This window comes from Glycine soja, chromosome 12 (assembly GCF_004193775.1).
Source record: "Glycine soja cultivar W05 chromosome 12, ASM419377v2, whole genome shotgun sequence".
Classification (NCBI taxonomy): domain Eukaryota; kingdom Viridiplantae; phylum Streptophyta; class Magnoliopsida; order Fabales; family Fabaceae; genus Glycine; species Glycine soja.
Window position 1 is genome coordinate 3,767,994 of NC_041013.1, and position 20,976 is coordinate 3,788,969.

Genomic DNA, 20,976 nt, shown 5'->3' on the forward strand with positions numbered 1-20,976 from the left:
TATTGGATCGGTGGGGTTAGAGTCCGGGTGCTAGTCTTACTGGACTGTGTCCACCTCATTTGACACGTGGCAGGAAATCATTGGGTCAACTTAAAAAGTTGACTTTATTGAAGAGCGTATGTCCAATGAGTTTTCGACACGTATAGAGGGCATTCGGTGGTCCATATATGCCTCGCCTTACCCAAATCATTTCTTCTGTGTTCTCTCTGTAGCACGGAACAGAGGATCGAAAATAATCAGCCGCATCACACACCGTTTCCACCACGATCCAATTAGTTAGTTTGTTCTTCTTTTTATAATTTGTTTTTTTCTTTTAATTTCAATTTCTTCTATTTGTTTCGGATTTGTAAACTCTGTTGAGGATTTTGATTCGTATGGAATTTTAGGGTTTTGCTTTCTTGTGGTTTGGGGGAATAACTGCATAATTGCAAGAGTCCTCTTTCTTTGTATTTCTACAGAGGATTTCAAAGGGTATGGGGAAAATAACTCGAAATTGAAGCTTGACGTTGTTGTTGTTGTTGTTGCTTTTCTCTACTGTCCCTGTTTTTGCTCTTATGCGTTTCAAAGTTTTGGACTTCATTTGAACCTTTGCGCTTACGAATTCTAGCTAGAGACGATGAAATTCCTGTTAATGCTCAGTTTTTGGTATGATAGAATTGGTAAATTGAAAAGGAAAAGCCTTTCAGAAGTATAAATTGTCATTTTTTTTCCTTGTGGTTTTAATCTGGACAAAACTTAGATTTTGGTGATACTGTTCTCTGATAAAAACATGACATACGAGTTATTTTTCATGGTTGATGCTTAAAAAATAATTTGCATGCTATGTATTTATCGGACAAGAGCACTACAAACACTTAAGTTCAGATCCAACGAAAAAAAAATCCTGTTTCGTTAAAAGGAGAGTATATTGATTGTGAAAATGCACACATTTGGATTCATGTGACATCCTTTTAAACGTTTAAGGTGACTACTGTACGTGGGTGCAATTCTCCACTTTGATGTGGATGAAGTGATTTTCTTTCAATTTCATTAGTGATTTAATGGCCAAAGATGTCATTGGCTTTAGTGCATTTTTAAGATTTTATTCGCAATACATGACAGGACATGTGGTAACTTTATAAAATTTGGAATGCTTGGTTGCTTTATAATGTAGGAGAGAAACACTTCCTGACTTTGGATAAGTGTTCATTGTATTCAATGTTTGATTGTTGTGGAGGGGAGTTTATTTGAAAAATACTTGGTGATTTAAAGGCTGTTCTCTAATAGTGAATTCTACGTTCTTCGTTTCAATTTTAGAATTTCATGTTAAGCCATATTGTATTCATTGTATTCCTGTCTATATGTTAGACATTTCCAAATATCAATAGTTGGTTAGAAGTAGAGTATCAATAGACAGTTAAAGAAGTGGAAGGATTAAGGAATGGGAATTAGGATTAAGTTTATTGACTCGTTCTTTCTTTATTTGTATTTTTAATGAATCAGTTATTCATCAATTCCATAGACTGTTGTGTAGAACTGGAATATCACCTGTGCACTGAAAATCTTATACCAGATTCTTTTGTTACCGCAGTGGAGGTTGAGATTGATGGCTCTGTTACTGTCGAAACAGTAGGAAATACTGCTATGGGTGAGGTCAGTAGCATAGCTGATGACAACAGAGAAGGTGGAAGTTCTGTTGAACCAAATGACAAACAAGATCAACATGATAACATGACTCAAGATTCCTCTGGAGGGATCACTATCCCAACTGCAATTCCCACAGTATCAGTTGTTTCAGTTGAAGAGCCCTATGTGGGTCAGGAGTTTGGGTCAGAAGCAGCAGCACATGCATTTTATAATGCTTATGCTACAGATGTTGGATTCATTGTACGTGTGAGTAAACTCTCGCGGTCAAGGCGTGATGGAACTGCTATTGGACGCACTCTTGTTTGCAACAAAGAGGGTTTCAGAATGGCTGACAAACGTGAAAAGATTGTGAGGCAAAGGGCTGAGACCAGGGTTGGTTGCAGGGCAATGATTATGGTGAGGAAACTTAGTTCTGGCAAATGGGTTATTGCAAAGTTTGTAAAGGAACACACACATCCGTTGACTCCTGGCAAAGGTAGAAGGGATTTCTACTATGAACAATATCCGGTCAGTTTCTGTTCTTTCACTACTGAACAACTGTACATATTATGTTGTGTCAAGTGTTACTTGTGCTTAATAGATCAGTTATGAAATCTGAGTCAGATCATGATGCTCATATTGTGCTGAATATTAGAGAATTTGAGGCTATTTCAGAACGAAGTTTTCAGGATAATATTAGTTCTTTTAACATTTTCCAACTCTATTATGAATGAAGGTTCTGTCTCTTTTCCCCTTAATATAATCCATAATCCAGAGAATTTTTCTCTTCTGCATTGCCTCACATCATTTGATATTTGCTCAAATGGTCTCATTACGCTTGCCCTTATACAAATTCCTTTACTCGTAATGTAATGCAACTCAGAAAGTGCCATATAAGTAAAGAGCAACTTGGGAGATTAGTAAATATTCTATTCAGCACTCCTTTTCAGTTCATTTTTATCCTAATTACCTCTTTTTTTTATGCTATTTTTAGACTGAACAAGATAAAATTCGGGAACTATCTCAGCAGTTGGCAACTGAGAAAAAGCGATCTGCGGCCTATAAAAGGCATCTTGAATTGATATTTGAGCAAATTGAAGAGCAGAACGAGAACCTTTCAAAGAAAATACAGCACATAGTAGACAGTGTGAAGGAGATGGAAGCCAAAGAAGAACATAGTAGACAGTGGGAAGGAGATGGAAGCCAAAGAAGAACATATTAGACAGTGTGAAGGAGATGGAAACCAAAGAACAACAGTGTAGACTCTGGTAGATTCAACTTTCAACGCGATACTTTTAGTTGGTAGAAGAAACTAGTTCAGTCAAATGTAGAGGTCCTTTGAGTCCACTATTGTCAAGTTGTGCCAACAATGTAATAACTCATAACAGACATTCAAACGCCCTGATAGAGTTTCATTCTTCCATCATTTTTCTAGTATTTCCTTTGTGTATAGAATGAGACTGCTGTTGAGAATGCTGTGGCTGAATATTCTCCATCCAAATTTCCACCAATGGATTTACAGCATTCATCGATTTAACTTATTATACGATATAATATACATAGTTGTTATTGGTCCCAACTCCATTGCTATTGATCCCTACCAAGGGTCATGATGTCGGTGAGAATGTGCAGAGGCACGAACGAAGGTGCAAGGCCAAGGGGTTGTGCGATGGGTGATGGCTAAGCCAAAGGATCACACAGGTAGTCTAAAGTCGGGAACTATACGCGATGTTGTTTAGAACTAGGTTGGGTGGGGTGAGAAGAAGGTGAAAAGGAAAAAAAAACGAGTAAGAAGATCTTTTCTCAAACTTGTAGGAGTCAATAGCAACTCCCTATAATATATGATTCCTTTGGGACAATATGTAACAATAATTTAGCCCGCATGTGTCTAATAAGTGATAGTATTTATTCTTAATAATTAAATTTTTATAAAATTACTAGTTCAATTAACAGTGGAAAAATGTTAGTTAGATTAAAAAATTAATTGATTAAGTTGAATATCGGTCTCAATGAAAAGCCAAGTAATTAAGAGAGTTGTCTCTAACTCAACATAATTATAAACAGGTTAAAATATTATTATATGGTAGATTTATGAAGTCTAACAGTAAGGACAAGAATAAGACAAGACAATTATAAAAGCTATACTTAAACCCCTAACTTCTAAAACATGTTCCTGGTCATAATAAATTTGACATACGCATCCTTGCACAAGGAAGTGAAATTTAGGCCTAAAAATAGAAGAAAAAAATAGTAGATAAAGTTGTTAATTGGCCTAATTCTATCATATAGCATGACACTATCCAAGGAGTGCCACTTTTGAAGGATTTAACTCCGGTAAGGTTCAAAACTTCAACTTGAACAACAAGACTTTCAACCAACCAAACAATGATGATACTATTCCGTAAATTCTACCATCGCCTATGGAGTGTTGGGCACCAACATCTATTCTAGCTTCATGGTCACCTTCCGAATGTTCGACATGAATCTCATTATCATCATCTCCATGACCACCTTCAGAATGTTGGGCATCAACCTCATTATCATTAGCTTCGTGAACACCTTCCGAATGTTGGGCATCAACATTTTCTATAGATTCATTAGCATTAGCAGAATTAGGTTCAATAAGATCCACTTTAAGATTCTTTTTTTTCTTAAGCGCATGTTTAATAGCCACTATAAGTATTGAAGCATCTTCCACGCCCTTGACTTCAACTAGTTCCCTCTTGACGTTGATGCTAATATCAGTTACTCCTGCGTAGGAAATAGTTAAAATACTAAAAACTAGTGAAGCTACCAAATTAGAATATGATTTGTGTAATGACTCAAATAAAGTGTAAGAACATCTATCATATATGATTACTGAAATGAGTTGTTTTATCTTAAATTTATTAGTCTTATAATGTCACATAAATTTAAGAATTTGTAAAAATTTACTCTAAAGTTATTATAATAAGTATTTAACTTGAATCACATTAAATTTAAATTAAAAAATTATTTTTTTTTTATAATAATAGACTAATAACCATTGCTTATATAAATAACTTTTTTGAGCAAGTGCATTAGAGATGTTATAATAACACGGATGATAATTGACTTCATTTACCAGACCAAGAAATCTATTAAAACAAAAATTCATTCATAAAATTAACCAAAAATCATGCTTAGGTACCCTTAATTTTTCTAAGTTGTTTCTCCACTTTGCCAGCGCAACCCTGGCAACATAATCTACTCACCCAGAAAATATGAATCTGAAAATTTTCAAAGCACACATACGTAAATATAAATCAAGCATGAATTTGTTAATCGAAGGTGTAGGGAAATATGCATATGTCAGGGTTTCGTAGGCGTTACCGGCTCAGAATTACTCATTGAGAAAAACCTTTGATGAGTTATCTGTCACTCTTACAACATGCAAATGCTAAGTGCGATATATCTTGCTCTCACAATTACAAGCAAATAAATACTATGTGCTTCCTATAAATAGAGGCCAAGCAGGAAAAGGCAGGCAGGGAGTTGATTTGGAAAGAAAAAAAAAAGAAGAAGAAGAAGATCAGAAGAAAAAGATGTTTAAATCAAATCAAAATACTTTTCATGATTTATTTGTTAATTAAATCAAATTAATATTAATTTATGATATGGGCTGGCCTTCTATCAATCATAATTGCTAGAGCAGAAAAATATTATGAAACATAATTTCCTTGCATGAGGGATTAATATAATAATATCATAATAACTAAATAATATTTTTTATTACATGTGTGTGTATATATATTATAAAATATAATTGCTGATTAAGATTGTGATTACACTTGTGTAATTTTTTTCCTCCTCTTCTTTATCACTTATTTTACTATCATTAATTGTAATTAACATTCATTTTTTTGACAGAATTAATTATATTAATTGGTATTAGTACGATCGTATCACGACCTTTTTATATATAAGACATTTAATTAATTTATATAAGACCTTTTTTTTCTTTATATTTCTCCTTCCAGACTTTGATAATCATTTTTAAAAATATATCCTAATCACCTTTATATTTTAAAATAATATCGTGATACCCAAATTTAAAATAATATTTTAAATGCTTTAATTAATAACCTGCATGATATATTGATTATTCTGAAAATTGGAAGCACTTTATTGTGGAGTCCAACTCGAATGAATGATGCTATTCAATTGTTGTCCAAGTGTTGTTGGAACACCGAATCACTCTATCCATGCTTTAGTATTATTATTCAAAATAGGCAAATGCTAAGGACCTCTAGCTGGTTGGGGTTGAAGACTTGTTGACTTGGAATGAAGATGAGGAGTAGGAAGGAGAACGCCAAAGAATAGAAAAAAGATAGAGGGAAAAAAATTATATTTTATGATGATTTTTAATGGTTAATACATTTGTTTCATTAAAGACAGTTTATATCGATATAAGAATTATTTTAATATTTTTTAAAAATAAATTATCAAAATATTTAAAAATAAAAATAAATGATCATCAAATTAAACAATAAAATGATAAAAGATTAAATATGTTATTTAATTTTACTATTTAAGGGTGATTATGAATAATCCAAGTGAAGGGGCACACATAGTCATTAATCAATGAAATCTCGTAGATGGGCAAACTTATTTACAAGATGTGAATTGAATTAAATTGAAAATTTGATAGATTTTGTAATGGCACGCATGCTTTGATTTGCATTAAACGTAGGCTAACTAAGAGCAGTAAAGCCTCCCCCCTTCATCATTTGCCTGAACTCTTTGTAATTAACCATGCCATCCCCATCAACATCGACTTTGGTGATCATCTTCTTGCACTCGTCAAGGGTCCCCCCTTGTTTGAGTCCGAGGGAGGCCAACACCCTTCGCAGTTCCTCGACGGTTATGAAACCGTCGCGGTTTTGATCGAAGACGTTGAAGGCCTCCCTCATGTCCTCCTCCTCGTCACGCTCCTCCATGATGGACTCGTATAAGTCTCCAAACTCATCCATGTCCACGCAACCGTCTCCGTTCAGGTCAATCCTCTCGATCATCTGAGCAAGGTCCTTGTCCGGGATCAAGATGCCCAGATTCTCCAATGAATCACTCAACTCCTTCAATGAGATTCTCCCGTCACCGTTTCGGTCGAACATTTGGAAAACACGCTTAAGCTCCATAGGATCCATTGTTAATAATAACAATAATAATGGACAGTGATGAATGATGGAGTTGAGGAAGAGAAATTGAAAGAGGGTTCTCAGATTTTTGGGACCAAACAAGGAGGAACTTAACGAATTTATTACGAGGTTGTGAAGAAGGAAAATCCTACGCAAAATAGTTGGCAACGAAGGGACTGAGACAGCGAATTTGTAGTGCTTGTTGCTTTGTTGGTATGACTAAGGGAGAGATTTTCGGACACTAAATAAGGAGCCTATTGCAATATATATATATATATAGGACAGTAACTCATGTAAGTAGTTTTTTTGGGATCATGTGTGTGATGAGATGAGTACTATATATAATAACTCGTTGTTTTATTGACAGGTGTCATATGACAGCAGGCATGGAAATAATTTGATATTCACGTTGCTTTTTGACTTTAGTAACATGATGATTTTAGACTTTAGATTTTAGATTTTACGTCTTTTCTTGTTACTCATATTATTTTGATAATTGATACCCATGTACCGTTGCTCTACTCAACGGTAAAAGAAGATTCAAATTCATACTTTTATATTATGAAAATTGATTTAATGTAGAGTAAATAATAATTAGCTATATCATAATTGTTTTTTGTATTTTGTTTTCCAAGATTAATATATTAATAAGTAACAAAAGTGTGTTTAAGTAAATAAAAGTTATATAATTTTGTTTTGATGTATGTTTCTTTTAGTAATAAAAAAATTATGTTTTAAACAAAAAAAATATTACGGAAAAAATTGATTCCAAAAATGTGATTTTATCTAAGAAATTGCGGCAACTCTGTTATTCGAAGAAAACAAACAGTGAATTATTTTATTATTTAAAATATTACAGCAGCACTTAGACTCGTACTCGTATTTGTTTGGTGGACGGTTGCAAATTTGCAATTATCATTGTGATTGATGCAACTTTATTTTTATTTCAAAGACGCGTTGATATAAATCATTGCTTTAATCGTGGTATATATATTCAATTCGGTCCTTGGCAATTCAACTGGGATGTGTTGTTGTCCATGAATAAGGATCGTTGATGCCAAATAATTAATTACAAACAAAAGCAATCATGGGACTAAATTAACCAAATAATTAATTACAAATAAAAAAGCAATCATGGTGCTACATTTAATTTAGGCTTAATTATATTTTACATTCATTTAGTTTGGGTCTTTTAATTATTATTTTTTTAATTTATTAATTTTGGTTCTTTTTTTACCATGCATTTTTTCTATTTTAAACTCTGGTTTCTTTTTACTCAAAATGTTTATAAATTGCATTGAATTTCACTTAAATAAAAAATTTAAATACAAAAAATTGATACAGAGACCAAATTTATTGATTTTAAAATTAAAAATTTAACTATCTTAAAAATTAAAAATATAAAGTATATAACTTTAATTAAAAGAAAAAAAAATACAATTAAACGTTTAATTTAAAAAGTTACATGTCTCAGCATGTGACCGTTGATAACGGATCTAAGCGCTGGAAGATGGGCCCCGCCAAAAAAAAATGAGGCCGGCATTATTATATTTAATATTTAATTTAATTTAATCATAAAGTCATAATTAAACTATATAGTATTTCATAAAGTTGGATTTCCTCAACGGATATTTCTATTTGCGCGTGTTGGGTGGAGCACTTACACTATAGAGTGGACAACTCTTCAACCTAATTTAAGTCTTGAAATTGAGAAATATGTTTGGTTTTTTCTTCACTGACTTTTTCAACACAGACAAAGAATCAATAGACCTTGTAAGTTTCTTGTTCTGGACCTTTTCTCTTTCTGGTGTCATTGTTCTTCTACGTGCTTCTTTCTTTGTGTTTTGAATAACCCCAATACTTTTGTAATAGATTTAATATTTCTTGTATTATTAACAACATTTATTTTATTAAAAAAATAATTATTATAATTTTTTTAAAACATGACAAAAGTTGTTTAAATTTTGCATTCTTTCTTTTTCATTATTAATATTTTTTATTCATAAATATTAATTGTTAATTTTTATTAATAAGAAGATTTAAATTCACACGACCACTTTTTTTCTCTTTTCTTTATTTACCACCAAATCAATCTTATAATTTCTAAGCTTTACTTTTTTAGACCAAGTCATGACTTACTCTTTTTTTCATTCTTGAGTTTAATTTTAATTAATATATTATCAACATAAATATTTTTATATTACCAACCAATTAGAAATTATTTTAGATATAATTTTTAAAATAATTATTATAAAAATAACAAATTTACCATTGATGACTGTCCATGATTAGATGATAGTATAGTGTAAAAATTATTTAGTTAATACATTCTAATTAAATTCTTTCTTTTACCTTCATAAAATTATTGTTTGTAATTTTTATTTGTTTATATTAGGAATTGAATCTCAAATTTATTTTGAGGTGATTCGTGACTTGTGTTGAAAAACACAGTACAGAATAGAGATTTCAACAAATAAATAATGAAAGAAGAATCTAAACATTAATGGAATGAGAAATATTACTATACATACAGAGTTATAATCTGACTAACATACTACTAACAGAGATGTAACTGCCCAACTAACAATCAACTCATGGGAAAATAATTTTTTTATTAGAATTTAGTTGTTTTAACTTCAGATAAATTAGAATTTTTTTTATAAATCATAAATTAACACAAAAAGTCATCAAATAACCATACATATAAACTTTATAACCCATGAATTTCTACTCTCTTCATGATCCGTCCCAAAACAATAGTCAGCCTAAGTTATTTTATTATTATAAAAAAGGCAATAAATAAATAAATAAATAAGGGTAATAATTTTACATATTAACCTTATGTCATCATTAATTTATTTATAGATTTTGTTGTTTACCATAAATATTATAAAGAATATAACTGAAAAAAAATAATAAATGTTACATTATAAAATTAAAATAACAATTATTTTTGGATAATTTTTGTAAACAACAATTATAATGGAATAAAAAAAGTAATTGGTATTGCGATGAACGGAAGACCCTGGCACCAGTCCACAAGATGGTGTTGACTGTTGAGGGCTATAATTTCTTTTAAAAAAACAAGTTTAATTTATTTTTAAAATAAGCCAGTAAACGTGTATTTATCATATAAAACTTTAATTTAAAATATATTCTTATTCTTATATTAACTTGTAAGTAAATATACTCCTTTTACTATTTTTTTATAAGAAATTTCATGCTATGGAAAACGTGATGAACAACCATAGCTTGACTAGTGTGCATTTAATTTCGAAGTTAGGTATTCAAAAATTATCTTTAAAATGAGAGAATAATATTGTTGCCTTCATATTTTGGTATTATAAGTTCTAGAGCTCCAGTGGAGTTGAATTGGTCTTTGTTCATAGTTGATTAACTAGCTAGTTCTTGCAGTATTGAACCTACTGACGCTTAGTGTAATTACAAAATCTGAAAATTGTCTTAAGCTCACTGAATTAATGTTTGACTTAGGCAACAAATTGATATAACATTTTACTTTCCCACCTTGCTACTTAAAATGATTCAAGACAATTGACCTTTTCTATTTTGATATTTTCTAGCCTTTACTATCACTCCGTTTATAAAAGTGTAAGAGAAGTGTGCCGTCCCAAGACCGCAAGACCTATTCTTTATTTAGCAAAAGGAACCATTCTTTATACAAATATATATATATATATATATATATATATATATATATATATATATATATATAGTGACAGTTGCTTATATAGTTTAGTTATACACATATATATATATGATTTATACCATATGGCTTTCTAACTATTTTCTAATGACTTGTTCCAATAATGTTGTCTCTGATTTTTAGAACCTGTTTGGGTAACTGATCTGTTGAACTATACTTTATTCACACGGGTCAAGAAACTAACAAGATATATACTAAACTACTAGATTGCTTGCTATACTAGAGACAAGCATAATTACTGTAAAACTAATTAAGTTACAACAAGACATGCATGTTTAGAGAATACTATCAGTTGCATTCCCCACTAACTAGTTGTGGCCAGTGAGCTGTGAGATGGTGCTTACCAGGTGTAAAGAACTAAAGATATATATATTTTTGAAGATGTATTATTTATATAATATAATTTTGGAATTAAATATAATTTAGTTTACATTTAATAAAATTCATAATTTCAATTAATTCTCAATTTTACTTATATTTTATTTCTTCGATTAAATCCCAGACTTGACATCTCATTAGAGAAAATTAAGGATTAGAAAAAATATGAATTTTCTAAAATAAAGAGATCAAATATTTTTATTTTAAAATAAAAAGATTAAAATTATGAATTAAATAAAATAAGAGGATCAAAATTATATTTAATCCAATTTTTTTCTCACACTTTCTATAACATATTTTTTGGGTTTTAATTTATTATCATTTTGTACTTCTATTGTTTATTCAGTATTTTCTCATGATGTGTCAGAATCATGAAGCAAAGCTGAATGGATGAAAGTTCACTTGTTTGTGCTAGGGAATAACAACGACTAGTACTGTGTTGTTACTCTACGGTAGAGTAACAAAACGCATGGCAGACCACAGTTAACATTGTACTGATAAGAAAGAAGTAGCAATAAGGGACTTAAAAAACAAAAATTGGAAAAGAAATAAAGACAAAATATATAAAAATAAATAAATAATAGCATTTGAAAATTGAAATCATCCCCTCACAAGTTTCGAATTCTATTGACAGACAAATTTTAGATACATTGACAATAAAGGGTTATTAATTTATTTGAGAAAAAATTAATGTTAGTCTATATTTTTACTCAAACTTAATATGAGTTTCTATATTTTTAAATCTATGAAATTACTTATTTGTTTATAAAAAATGATAACATTTGTCACTTCATTAACTCTAGATCATGCTAACATGACAAATGATATAAAGTTGATTTAATAATTAAAAAAAAATAAAAGAAAAAGATTGTAGATTTAATCTCCTGTTAATAAAAACTAATAAACTAATAATTAATAATATTTATCGATAAAAAAATGAAATCACTTATTGTAATAATCCAAAATATAGCTTTTTAATTGTTTAAAACTCCCAAAATATGCATTTCAAATTATGTTTAAATCAAAATTTTCTAACGATATTTTACTTCCACATATTGAACATAACACAGAGAACTCAATTGCTCCCAACCTTTCTCCGACCTCCTTCTAGGAATGAGCATGATCGAACTGCCCTAAAGTTGATTTGGATGAGCTAGTTCAACCATTCAGGTTATGAAATTAAACCTAATACATTTTTAAGATTGATGCAGGTTATTTTTCGAATCATTTCAATCCGATTTGGTGTCCTATATATCCTCTTAAAAAATATAAGTTTTTTTATCTAACGATTACATATTAAGATTAATAGATAACATTCTGTATAATATGATATTATACTTATAATGAAATTATTTATTTTAAAATATATATGATAAAATATACTTTAATTTAATTAAGTTTGATATTTATTTTATTCTACGATTTATATATATATATATATAACATTAAGATTCATATATTGTGTTAAACAGTTGGGTTAACTTTATCTTTTCTGAATAGTATTTTCAGTAATGCCATTTAGAGCGAGAATGAGAGAGGGACAACAAAAATTTATCACCAAGTAGTTAATTACAAGCATATAATCGATGGAAAAAAAATATAAAATTGGGTTTACATTTTTTTTTCTGCTCTTCATCAGTTGATGAACCTGGAAGACATCTGCAATGGAATATGTGCAGAGAGGCCAATAATGCACTGACTGGTTACCTCGACAAGGATCCTCAACATCCTCTTCTTTTGCGATTTTGACATCTTGTCCAGTGGAGATGAAACATCTTATGTTTTTAGATGCTTTTGGTGTAATTTTTGTTTGATCTTAGTGATCTCTTCCTCTTTGTTCTTTTTTCCCACTCAAAAAAAAAAAAAATAGTCTCTTCATAAAGGCATGCACATAGCATCTTCTCAAGGATCATGACCCACGTGGAATCATCATCCACCAGGAGACCCACTAGAAACTGGCGGGAGACAACGTTGGCAGATTTCATAAGTATGCTTGTAGTAACCGTTGACATGCATCCTTTTTTTGTCGCAAGATTAATGTTTCAAAGATCCAACCTGAATATATAGTGACACTGCAAATAGACAACACAACATGACATGACAATGGCATGCATTCACATAGTTTGAATTTGAGATGAAAGTGAAGTGAACAATCGAGGATCATCTTCTACTTGACAATTTGACCAAACACAATGCAAAAATGGGAGAAAAAAAGAAGGATTTCTTTTTAAGAAATCAATAACTATTGTTCTATGCCTCAAGCTTATGTCCTAACTTTGTCATTGTCACATAATTCAACAAGTATTTAATTATTCGTTAATTATTTTTATTAATAATAATAAATAAAAGCTTTAATAATTATTAATCAAGTTTAGACGAAAATGATTATAATCTCTCCTTCTCTTATCCTTGCTTCAAAGGACAATATGATCATTTTGTGTGATGGTTAGAAACCACCCATCATTATTGAATAGAGAATAAATGAGATAGATAAAGTAAGAAAATCTCTTATATTTTATAGACTTTTTATTTGTTAACTTTATTTACATTTTTAATTAATTTTACATTTTACTAATTTTCTTTTGTTTTGTTTATTGTTATGATTTCCTTTCTTTCATTTTTGTGTGTAGTTGAGAAATTTGAAGTTTACATGTCATGAACCTATTGGAAAGAAAAAAATAATGAACATAATTGTGAAAAACATGACAATATATATCTCTCTTCTTTTATCTTTGATCATGTCATGCTTATAGTATTTAGTGGTATAAATTTGTATTGAAATTGATTTTTGGATTTGTATTTGGATAAATTTTTTGCTGAATTTTTTTATTTAAATCATGAACATCGAATTATGAAAAAACAACTTAATCAATAATTGATAATGTTAGAAAATAATTTTATTGAATTTTTGTAAGGTTTTTAAGATGACTTTTTCTCTTAAGGGGAGTTTATAAAATAAATTTATATAAGCAATTGAAACATAAATGTCATGTCATAAAAAAAACATAAATTTTAATATTTTTAAATTAATATGTTTATATAATGACTTTAACATAATATTATCTTTAATTTTTTCTTCCAAAAAAGTAAATAAAAAGGATTAATTAATTATTTTCATTGTCATTAAAATTTCTTATTTATCAAATGCTAGCAGAAAAACAAACACCATTACGTATTTTTGTAATTTGTTAATTTGGGATATAGATGGCTGAAAAATCATAACAAACTCAAACTCAAATACATTGTGAAAGGAAACATGACTTTTTTTTTTTTTTTTCAATTACAATTAGAAAATTTGTTTGGATAATCTTTACTTTCTACACATATTTTTTTATATTTACTTTATATATTTATCTATTTCTCTTATTTTTTTTCTTCACCACATATCTTACTTTAAAATATATATAAAATATCCTTAGAATTGAAGTTTGTACATCCTAAGAGTAAAAATAACTAAAGATCAAAATAAGAAAAAAAAATCTAACAAATAATATAATAATTTTATCATTTCAATATTTCATAAATTTATTTATTAAATAAAATGATATTTAAATATAATGATTTGGTCAATTATATATAAATAATCATATATTTACAAACATAATATATTAATACCATATTATCCTAATAAATAAATAAACATAAATAAAATTATTTATATATTAAAAACATATTAAACTAAAATTAATATGTACATCAATTTACATATTATTTTAATATATAAATTTTAATATAAAAAAATATGATAACGTAATAAAAATATATACAAACAAAAAAGACAACCTCTCTGCGAGTAGAATAGAATGGAAATGGAAATTACTATTCACGAAATTACCACTCTCAAACACCAAACCAAATCAAACCTTCCCTCTCCTTCTGTTCTAAAACATTGTCCCTATTCTCTCTCTGCAACATTCATTTTCCATCGCCATCAGGTATCATCGTTTCTCTGTCTTTTTCGATTTCTTAGTAGCTACATGTTTTGCTCACATTGTTGTCTCAAACATACATACATACACACACGCACGCACTTAATTTCTTTTGGCACCTTCACTGCTACGTGTCTTAAACTACACCTAGGTTGCTTCTATTTTTGTACCTATGATATGAAATGTGCAATGGGGTTGCTCAGAAATGAATATGATAGCTCTCACTCATAAGCATAACGTAATGAATAGTAAGTGATTTAGTGTAAAGGTTCCCTAATGGTAATTTTCCCCAGTAGAGTTCCTTGTTAAATGCACAATAATAACAGCGTTTTAAGAAACAATAATAATAGGCAGAAAGTTTCTTAAAGATATTTAGGTATTATTTTTTTCTGTGTTGATGTCCAAACGTGATTTTTCTTAAAATGGAATTGCTCAGTGATTAGGGAACGCTGAAGTAGATCTAAGAAAACTAGATATCGCAGTGTGGTGGTGCTGAAAATTCACAAAGCAATCAGGTGGAAGATAAACAAAATTTTATGTGGAAAAACCCTCTAATACTGAGGGGAAAACATATTCCACTGTATCATTAACAATATCCTTTCCACACCCTCTCACATGAGAGGTATAAAATCCAGTTTTTCCCACTGAGATTCACTTGTTCTAATATTACCATTTCCTGTGATTGCGATATCAATGAGTTACAGAGATGATACCCAATCCAATTCAGTTTATTTGTGTACTCCTAGGATTTACTCACGCTTTATTGTCTTCTCACTTTGAGAAGCTTTGGCTCTGCCTTTTGCTTCTGCTCTCATTCACTTTTCATTCTGAAAATCCTCCAATTTACAAGGATTGGGGGACATATACACCCAATGCTTGATGCAAGATCTTTATCATGGTTGAGCCAAAATCCCACATCTTAGCTCTCCATCCTAAAGATTTCATATGACTGACCAAAACTAATCTGGCTAGTGGGTGGAAATTACTTTTTTCACTGCTCCTGATTTTCTTTATTTCATGCATTAATGTTTGTCATCTTCAACTTTGGCATGTGATGCCAAATTTGACTGGATCCACAAGATTATCCTGGGTTTAATTGTGCAGAATTTTCCTTAGATTTTTTTAAAGAAATCTGGAAGCAATTTAATATTTTAGAATGATGGTTGTCTTAGTGAGGAAGACAATGAAAATTTCAGTCTTCCATTAATGGTTTATGCAATTGTTCGAAAGTTGAAAACTATGCTTGGTGTCTGTCTACTTAAAAAGTTCATAATATGAATTTCACCGAATGTATTGCTCCTATGACTAGGCATAGATGTGTACAAGGCAAGGACAGATGATCTGGATAAAAATTTATTCTGTCTTTAATTGCATTTTTTGTTTTCTTTGTACTATCTGTCGGAACATGTCTCATTTAATCGTGTTCAGTGCCATGCAGGAGGCTTTGGCTATACAATGCATGTAGGAGGTTTGAAGAAGTCCAAGTAACCTGGAAGAAGCTTTGACATACATTCAGGTAAAATGAGAGACAGCACAGTGCAAAATTGTCACCAAAATAATAGCGGAGCAGTAGAAGCAGGTGCACCTTCAGTCGAGAAAGATCTTGCTTCTTCAGTAAAAGCAGCTACTGAAGTTCCTCCATCCTCTTTTCAGTTCTATGTCTGGTCAGATGTGGGAATTAATCTTCATGTTGATTTAAATCTGTCCTCATCAGATTGGATTAACAGGTTTAGAAATGAGGTTTGCATAAGTGAGAATATGCATCGAAACAAATCCCGAAGCCTTTGGCAGGATCTGAGCAGCTTAGGAGAGAATTATATGCAAGGTAAATCTTCCTTTTTATGGAGTAAAAATTCTAGTCAAATTGAGGATCATGATGGACAGGCCAGATCTTCCTCAAGCTCTAAACTTACAAAAGATGGTGCTACAGAGTCAGGTCAACAGAATAAAGATGGCATTCCTTTGAGATGTGATTCTTTTACTCCATGCAACATGACTATAGAAGTGAAAGATAATATACTGGAAAATCATTCAACTGTCTCAGCTGAACTAAATGTAAATGTGGTAGACAATTTAATGCAAGAGCAATCAACTGTCTCAGCTGAGGTTAGTTGTGCTATAGACGCATCTAAGAAAATTATTGATTCAGATGCTACCAATATGCCATTCATCAAGTCACTTTGTGATTCTGTTGTCAACTCACTGTCAGATCCTGGCACACTGGAACTTCAAAATTCAAAGCCTGATAATGAATGTTCTGAGTATTGTGCTCTGCTAAATGGTTCTTGCTTTGTGAACCCTGGTGTGGTGTGTGCTGGAGCTTCATTAAGTAGTTCTGTGGGACTACAAAATTCAGAAGTTATAAGTTGTCATAAATATGAATCAGTTTCACTCTGTGACAATGATGGTTCCCTGGATTTAAGTGATCCAAAGAGTACTTCTGACATGGAACAGGATAGACTAGTCAAAACTCGGATTATTTTTGAAACTGACAGTCACAATTTCACATCAGTAACTGATGAATGGGTATAGTGCTTTCTCTAGCCTTCTAGATGTATGTACACTTTTTTTTACACACACACACACACACACACACACACACACACATACATATATATGGGGTATACGTTTGGTGCTTGGTATATTACTGTATTTAGAAGATGTAATTTGGAGAGCCTTTTGATCATGAAATTGAGTCCATTGAACTGTAAACTGAAAAATTTTATGTCTTCCGAATGTGGTGCTAATGTATTAAGCTTTGCATGTAAACATCTCTATCTTGAATAAATATTCAATAAATTGTTGAAGAATTTGAAATCTACCAGTACCGAAAAAGAAACATGAATGATTCTTATCATCATAGTTACATTGATATTATTACTAAATGTTGTTGCCTAAATAATTTGTTTCTCAAAGTCTTTAGATTTTGGTATCTGATATTATAATAGGCTTCTTATTAACTGAAATGGTATATCTTTCGTTGAATTTAATCAGTATTTGTGGGCTGTTTATGATCTTATTATTTGTTGGCTGTTTATTTTGGTACTAAAGCACTTCGTACTTTTGTGTCTTGGAATAGTCCATTGTATCCACTGTAACATATCTGTCATCTGTGGATTTTTTTTTTCATGTTTGTGATGTGCTGGAGATGATAAGGTATATGTTTTACTTAAGAAATAAGAAAAGAACATTGATTATTTAAATATTGGCAATATAAAAGTTTTGATGATCCTTTGCATCTGGAATGTTGCTCTCAATCTCACGTGCCTAAAATTTTCTTATTTTTTGTTTAGTGTAATCACTTATGTTAAGAATGTAAAAACATTCTGTTGTTTGCAGGAGGTGGACAAGATTGTTGATGGAAGGGAGAGTTCAGAGTAATTACTTTTCCTAGTAATATTTTCCAGTGTTTTTAAAGTGCTTCTATGCAACCGATTTGAGTATATTTATACTGTGCTTTCAGATGCTCCCAGTTTGATGATCCACTTAAGAAATCCAGCCTAGACTATAATAATCAGGATTCTAAACTGGAGCTCTGCAAAAAGAGAAAAAACCGAGACTCTGAGATTCAATGTTCAAATGGTGAACCTACTACTACAAGAGTTTTGCGGAGCATGAAGAATACTGCTACAAGAGTTTTACGAAGCATGAAGAATGTGAAGCTTCCTAGATAATCCATGAGGCTAATCTCCAAGGTGCTTTGACACTTTCTTATGGAATTAAAGTAAAACTGTATACAATGAATATAAAACCTGAAAAGTAAAAGTTATTCAATTTAATTGCGGCATTCAGTGTCTCAAATTGGAAGTTACAGTATTTACCTGATATTTGAATAGGATGTACATTTTTAAATTCCCCTTTGTTATGCATTTATTTTTCCAAATGTTAAACCTCAAATGAACTGCTATCTGATTGTTATTACTATTCAAAATCTTCTATGTTCCCAAATAAAGTCAAAGGATTGGTCTTTTTAAATTCAAATTCCAATTTTTTTCATTTTTCCTTCTAGTCTTTTTTTTTTCATTTTTCTGAAACCTGCAACAACTATTTTATTCACCGTTTTGTTGTATACTTAAAAAAAGGCAGGCCTGGCTGTTGGCTTGCCTTGCCTGTTTGTACTTTAGATATTATTTTTTTAATAAAAAGTTAACTTTCATTGAGTTTCTTTTATATGGCCGATTCATCCGTGTTTTTACACTGTTTGTTTCTCCTGTCCAGTGAATTCATTAAGTGCTTTGTGCGTCATTTGGGGTTAATAGTTTGAGATTTTTCAATGATTTATAATCCACTATTCCAAAGAGGAAGAATGACATTTAGTAGGTATGAACTAGCTCCTCATCCTTATTTTGAACTACATATTAGGAAATATGAGATAGGTCATGAAATTTGTCTTACAGGATATGAGATAGGTCATGAAATCGATCTTACATGTTTATACGACAGATCAGACTTCAGAGAAATCAAATAAATGTATCTCACTTTTTTTGTAAACAAGCAATTAAATTTGTGATGTCTCTGGAGAATCACTTTGATGATCGTCTGATATGTGATGAAGCTTTTGAAACATATGGATCAGAAATTAAAATAAATATACATAAAATTCAATCCCAAATAATTTTATTATTTTGTTGCTGCTCGTAAATTTGTTTTGCGAATTGAAGATAGTTGCTTTGCCTTCTTTTTCATTCTCGATATGTTATCACTCATAATTATAAAAGTTCCCTGTTTCTAAGACTTTATGTAGAGAAAATTGTGAAAATTAGACACATGAAACAAAATGTAAATAGGATGGTTCTTTTTTTTTTTTGTTGGGTGTAATTACTAATGAAATCATATCAATTAAAGAAAATAGAAATCAAACTAAACACCCTTTTAAGTTTTGGCATCTGCTTATATGCTGACAGACCGTTTGGCCCTTAACATTAATCAAAATTTAGGATGATGCTGTTAATCATGTTAATTTGCTGCAGGTTGCTTGATTCTTTTGGAAGAGTTATACCCACAGTAATAAACACTTAAAGAATGAGCTATAGTTCTTTCTATTTTTGGTGCTTAGAAATGATAAAGTTAATGTTTGTTTTAATATGCCTCCTTTAAGACACTACTTCTGATTGTATATTTATATGGATCATATTATTTATCATTAAATTTACATAGCATGGTGTCGGCCAATTTGTGGCATAATTGAATTGTATATTTATATGCATCTTTCTTCTCTGCCCGTGTTAGGAGTTAGGATATCTAGTGGAGTGTAGTTTACTTTAGTACTTTAGTGAGGGAAAAAAGAGAGGATGAAACTTTTATTTTTAAATTGAAATTTATATAATAATTATTAAAATAAATTAAAAATTAGGATATTAAATTTATGTTAACTTATTATTTTTTTTTCATTTAAAAAATTATTTATTAGACATGAAAGTTTTTTTCTACTCTTTTCTTTCAAAACTTCACTCCTAAGTCCTAAATATACTTTTTAAAGTTCGATCGGGTTGATAAAAGTAGCATTTTATAACTTTTTGCATTCTATTTCACAATATCATATTATGTTTACTATTTTAAGCAATAAAATCAATATTTCCTCTAATTTAGCTTAAATCAAATAATCTCCCTTTCAATTCAATATGTTTTTATCTGAAAAGTATAATGGCGTAACCACTAGCCCGAAATGTAACTGGTTATTAGTCGTTTGTTATCTGAAAAGTAAAGTATAATAGTGCTTTACAACAGGCGAATCAACTATTTTCCAAGCTACTAGCATGGTTTTAAAAATCCAATTGACCCAAGTAAAGATACTGAGTCAACAGTCAAATCAAAAAGTCACTTATTGAATCGGATGTTCCTATCTTTAATAAAAAATTAAAAATTTCATACCATATAAAGAAAATCACATCACAAATTAATATTATTATAATTTCACACATTAATATAACATTTTATTATTATTGATAATAGTTAGTTAATATATAATTTGTATGATACAATATATATATTAAATTTTTCAAAGATACAATAACTAATTATGTTGGATTAGTGGAAAAATGTGCTCATATAAACCATAGAGAATTTTATTTTTTGTGATTTAATTTTACAGATCAGTATATATAAAGGATGTGTATAAACATGTATAATTTCACACTTAGCTCAGTTGATGCTTGATTGTTCTCAGAAAAGGAACAAGGTTCGA

At 30.2% G+C, this 20,976-nt stretch overlaps 3 protein-coding genes across 5 annotated transcripts; 2 read left to right on the top strand and 1 right to left on the bottom strand.

The window, feature by feature from the left end:
- The first annotated feature begins 103 nt into the window (after positions 1-103).
- On the top strand, positions 104-3,146 carry LOC114379515 (protein FAR1-RELATED SEQUENCE 6-like). Of its 3 annotated transcripts, XM_028338197.1 has the most exons (4): positions 257-275; positions 387-471; positions 1,571-2,133; positions 2,600-3,142. In XM_028338197.1, the coding sequence occupies exons 3-4, from the start codon at positions 1,624-1,626 to the stop codon at positions 2,825-2,827; spliced, it is 738 nt and encodes a 245-aa protein (XP_028193998.1). In that variant the 5' UTR covers positions 257-275; positions 387-471; positions 1,571-1,623; the 3' UTR covers positions 2,828-3,142. The 3 variants fall into 3 exon arrangements, with proteins under 3 accessions (XP_028193996.1, XP_028193998.1, XP_028193997.1); XM_028338195.1 differs by lacking the exon at positions 387-471 and having other exon boundaries at positions 104-275; positions 2,600-3,146; XM_028338196.1 differs by lacking the exon at positions 257-275 and having other exon boundaries at positions 302-471.
- Positions 3,147-6,180: 3,034 nt separating this feature from the next.
- LOC114379191 (calmodulin-like protein 3) lies at positions 6,181-7,049 on the bottom strand. Its single transcript, XM_028337790.1, has one exon. The coding sequence runs from the start codon at positions 6,768-6,770 to the stop codon at positions 6,318-6,320; it is 453 nt and encodes a 150-aa protein (XP_028193591.1). The 5' UTR covers positions 6,771-7,049; the 3' UTR covers positions 6,181-6,317.
- Positions 7,050-14,664: 7,615 nt separating this feature from the next.
- LOC114379190 lies at positions 14,665-18,672 on the top strand. Its single transcript, XM_028337789.1, has 4 exons — positions 14,665-14,798; positions 16,221-17,318; positions 18,132-18,169; positions 18,256-18,672. The coding sequence occupies exons 2-4, from the start codon at positions 16,314-16,316 to the stop codon at positions 18,464-18,466; spliced, it is 1,254 nt and encodes a 417-aa protein (XP_028193590.1). The 5' UTR covers positions 14,665-14,798; positions 16,221-16,313; the 3' UTR covers positions 18,467-18,672.
- The last annotated feature ends 2,304 nt before the right edge of the window (positions 18,673-20,976 follow it).

Bases quoted from the DNA above. Each gene is read 5' to 3' on its own strand.
- LOC114379515 (XM_028338195.1), top strand. From the start codon at position 119: ATGTCCAATGAGTTTTCGACACGTATAGAGGGCATTCGGTGGTCCATA. The intron at 276-1,570 runs GTTAGTTTGTTC...TTGTTACCGCAG, and splicing joins TTTCCACCACGATCCAATTA to TGGAGGTTGAGATTGATGGC. The intron at 2,134-2,599 runs GTCAGTTTCTGT...TGCTATTTTTAG, and splicing joins TCTACTATGAACAATATCCG to ACTGAACAAGATAAAATTCG.
- LOC114379191 (XM_028337790.1), bottom strand. From the start codon at position 6,770: ATGGATCCTATGGAGCTTAAGCGTGTTTTCCAAATGTTCGACCGAAAC.
- LOC114379190 (XM_028337789.1), top strand. From the start codon at position 16,314: ATGAGAGACAGCACAGTGCAAAATTGTCACCAAAATAATAGCGGAGCA. The intron at 17,319-18,131 runs GTATAGTGCTTT...TGTTGTTTGCAG, and splicing joins CATCAGTAACTGATGAATGG to GAGGTGGACAAGATTGTTGA. The intron at 18,170-18,255 runs GTAATTACTTTT...CTGTGCTTTCAG, and splicing joins GATGGAAGGGAGAGTTCAGA to ATGCTCCCAGTTTGATGATC.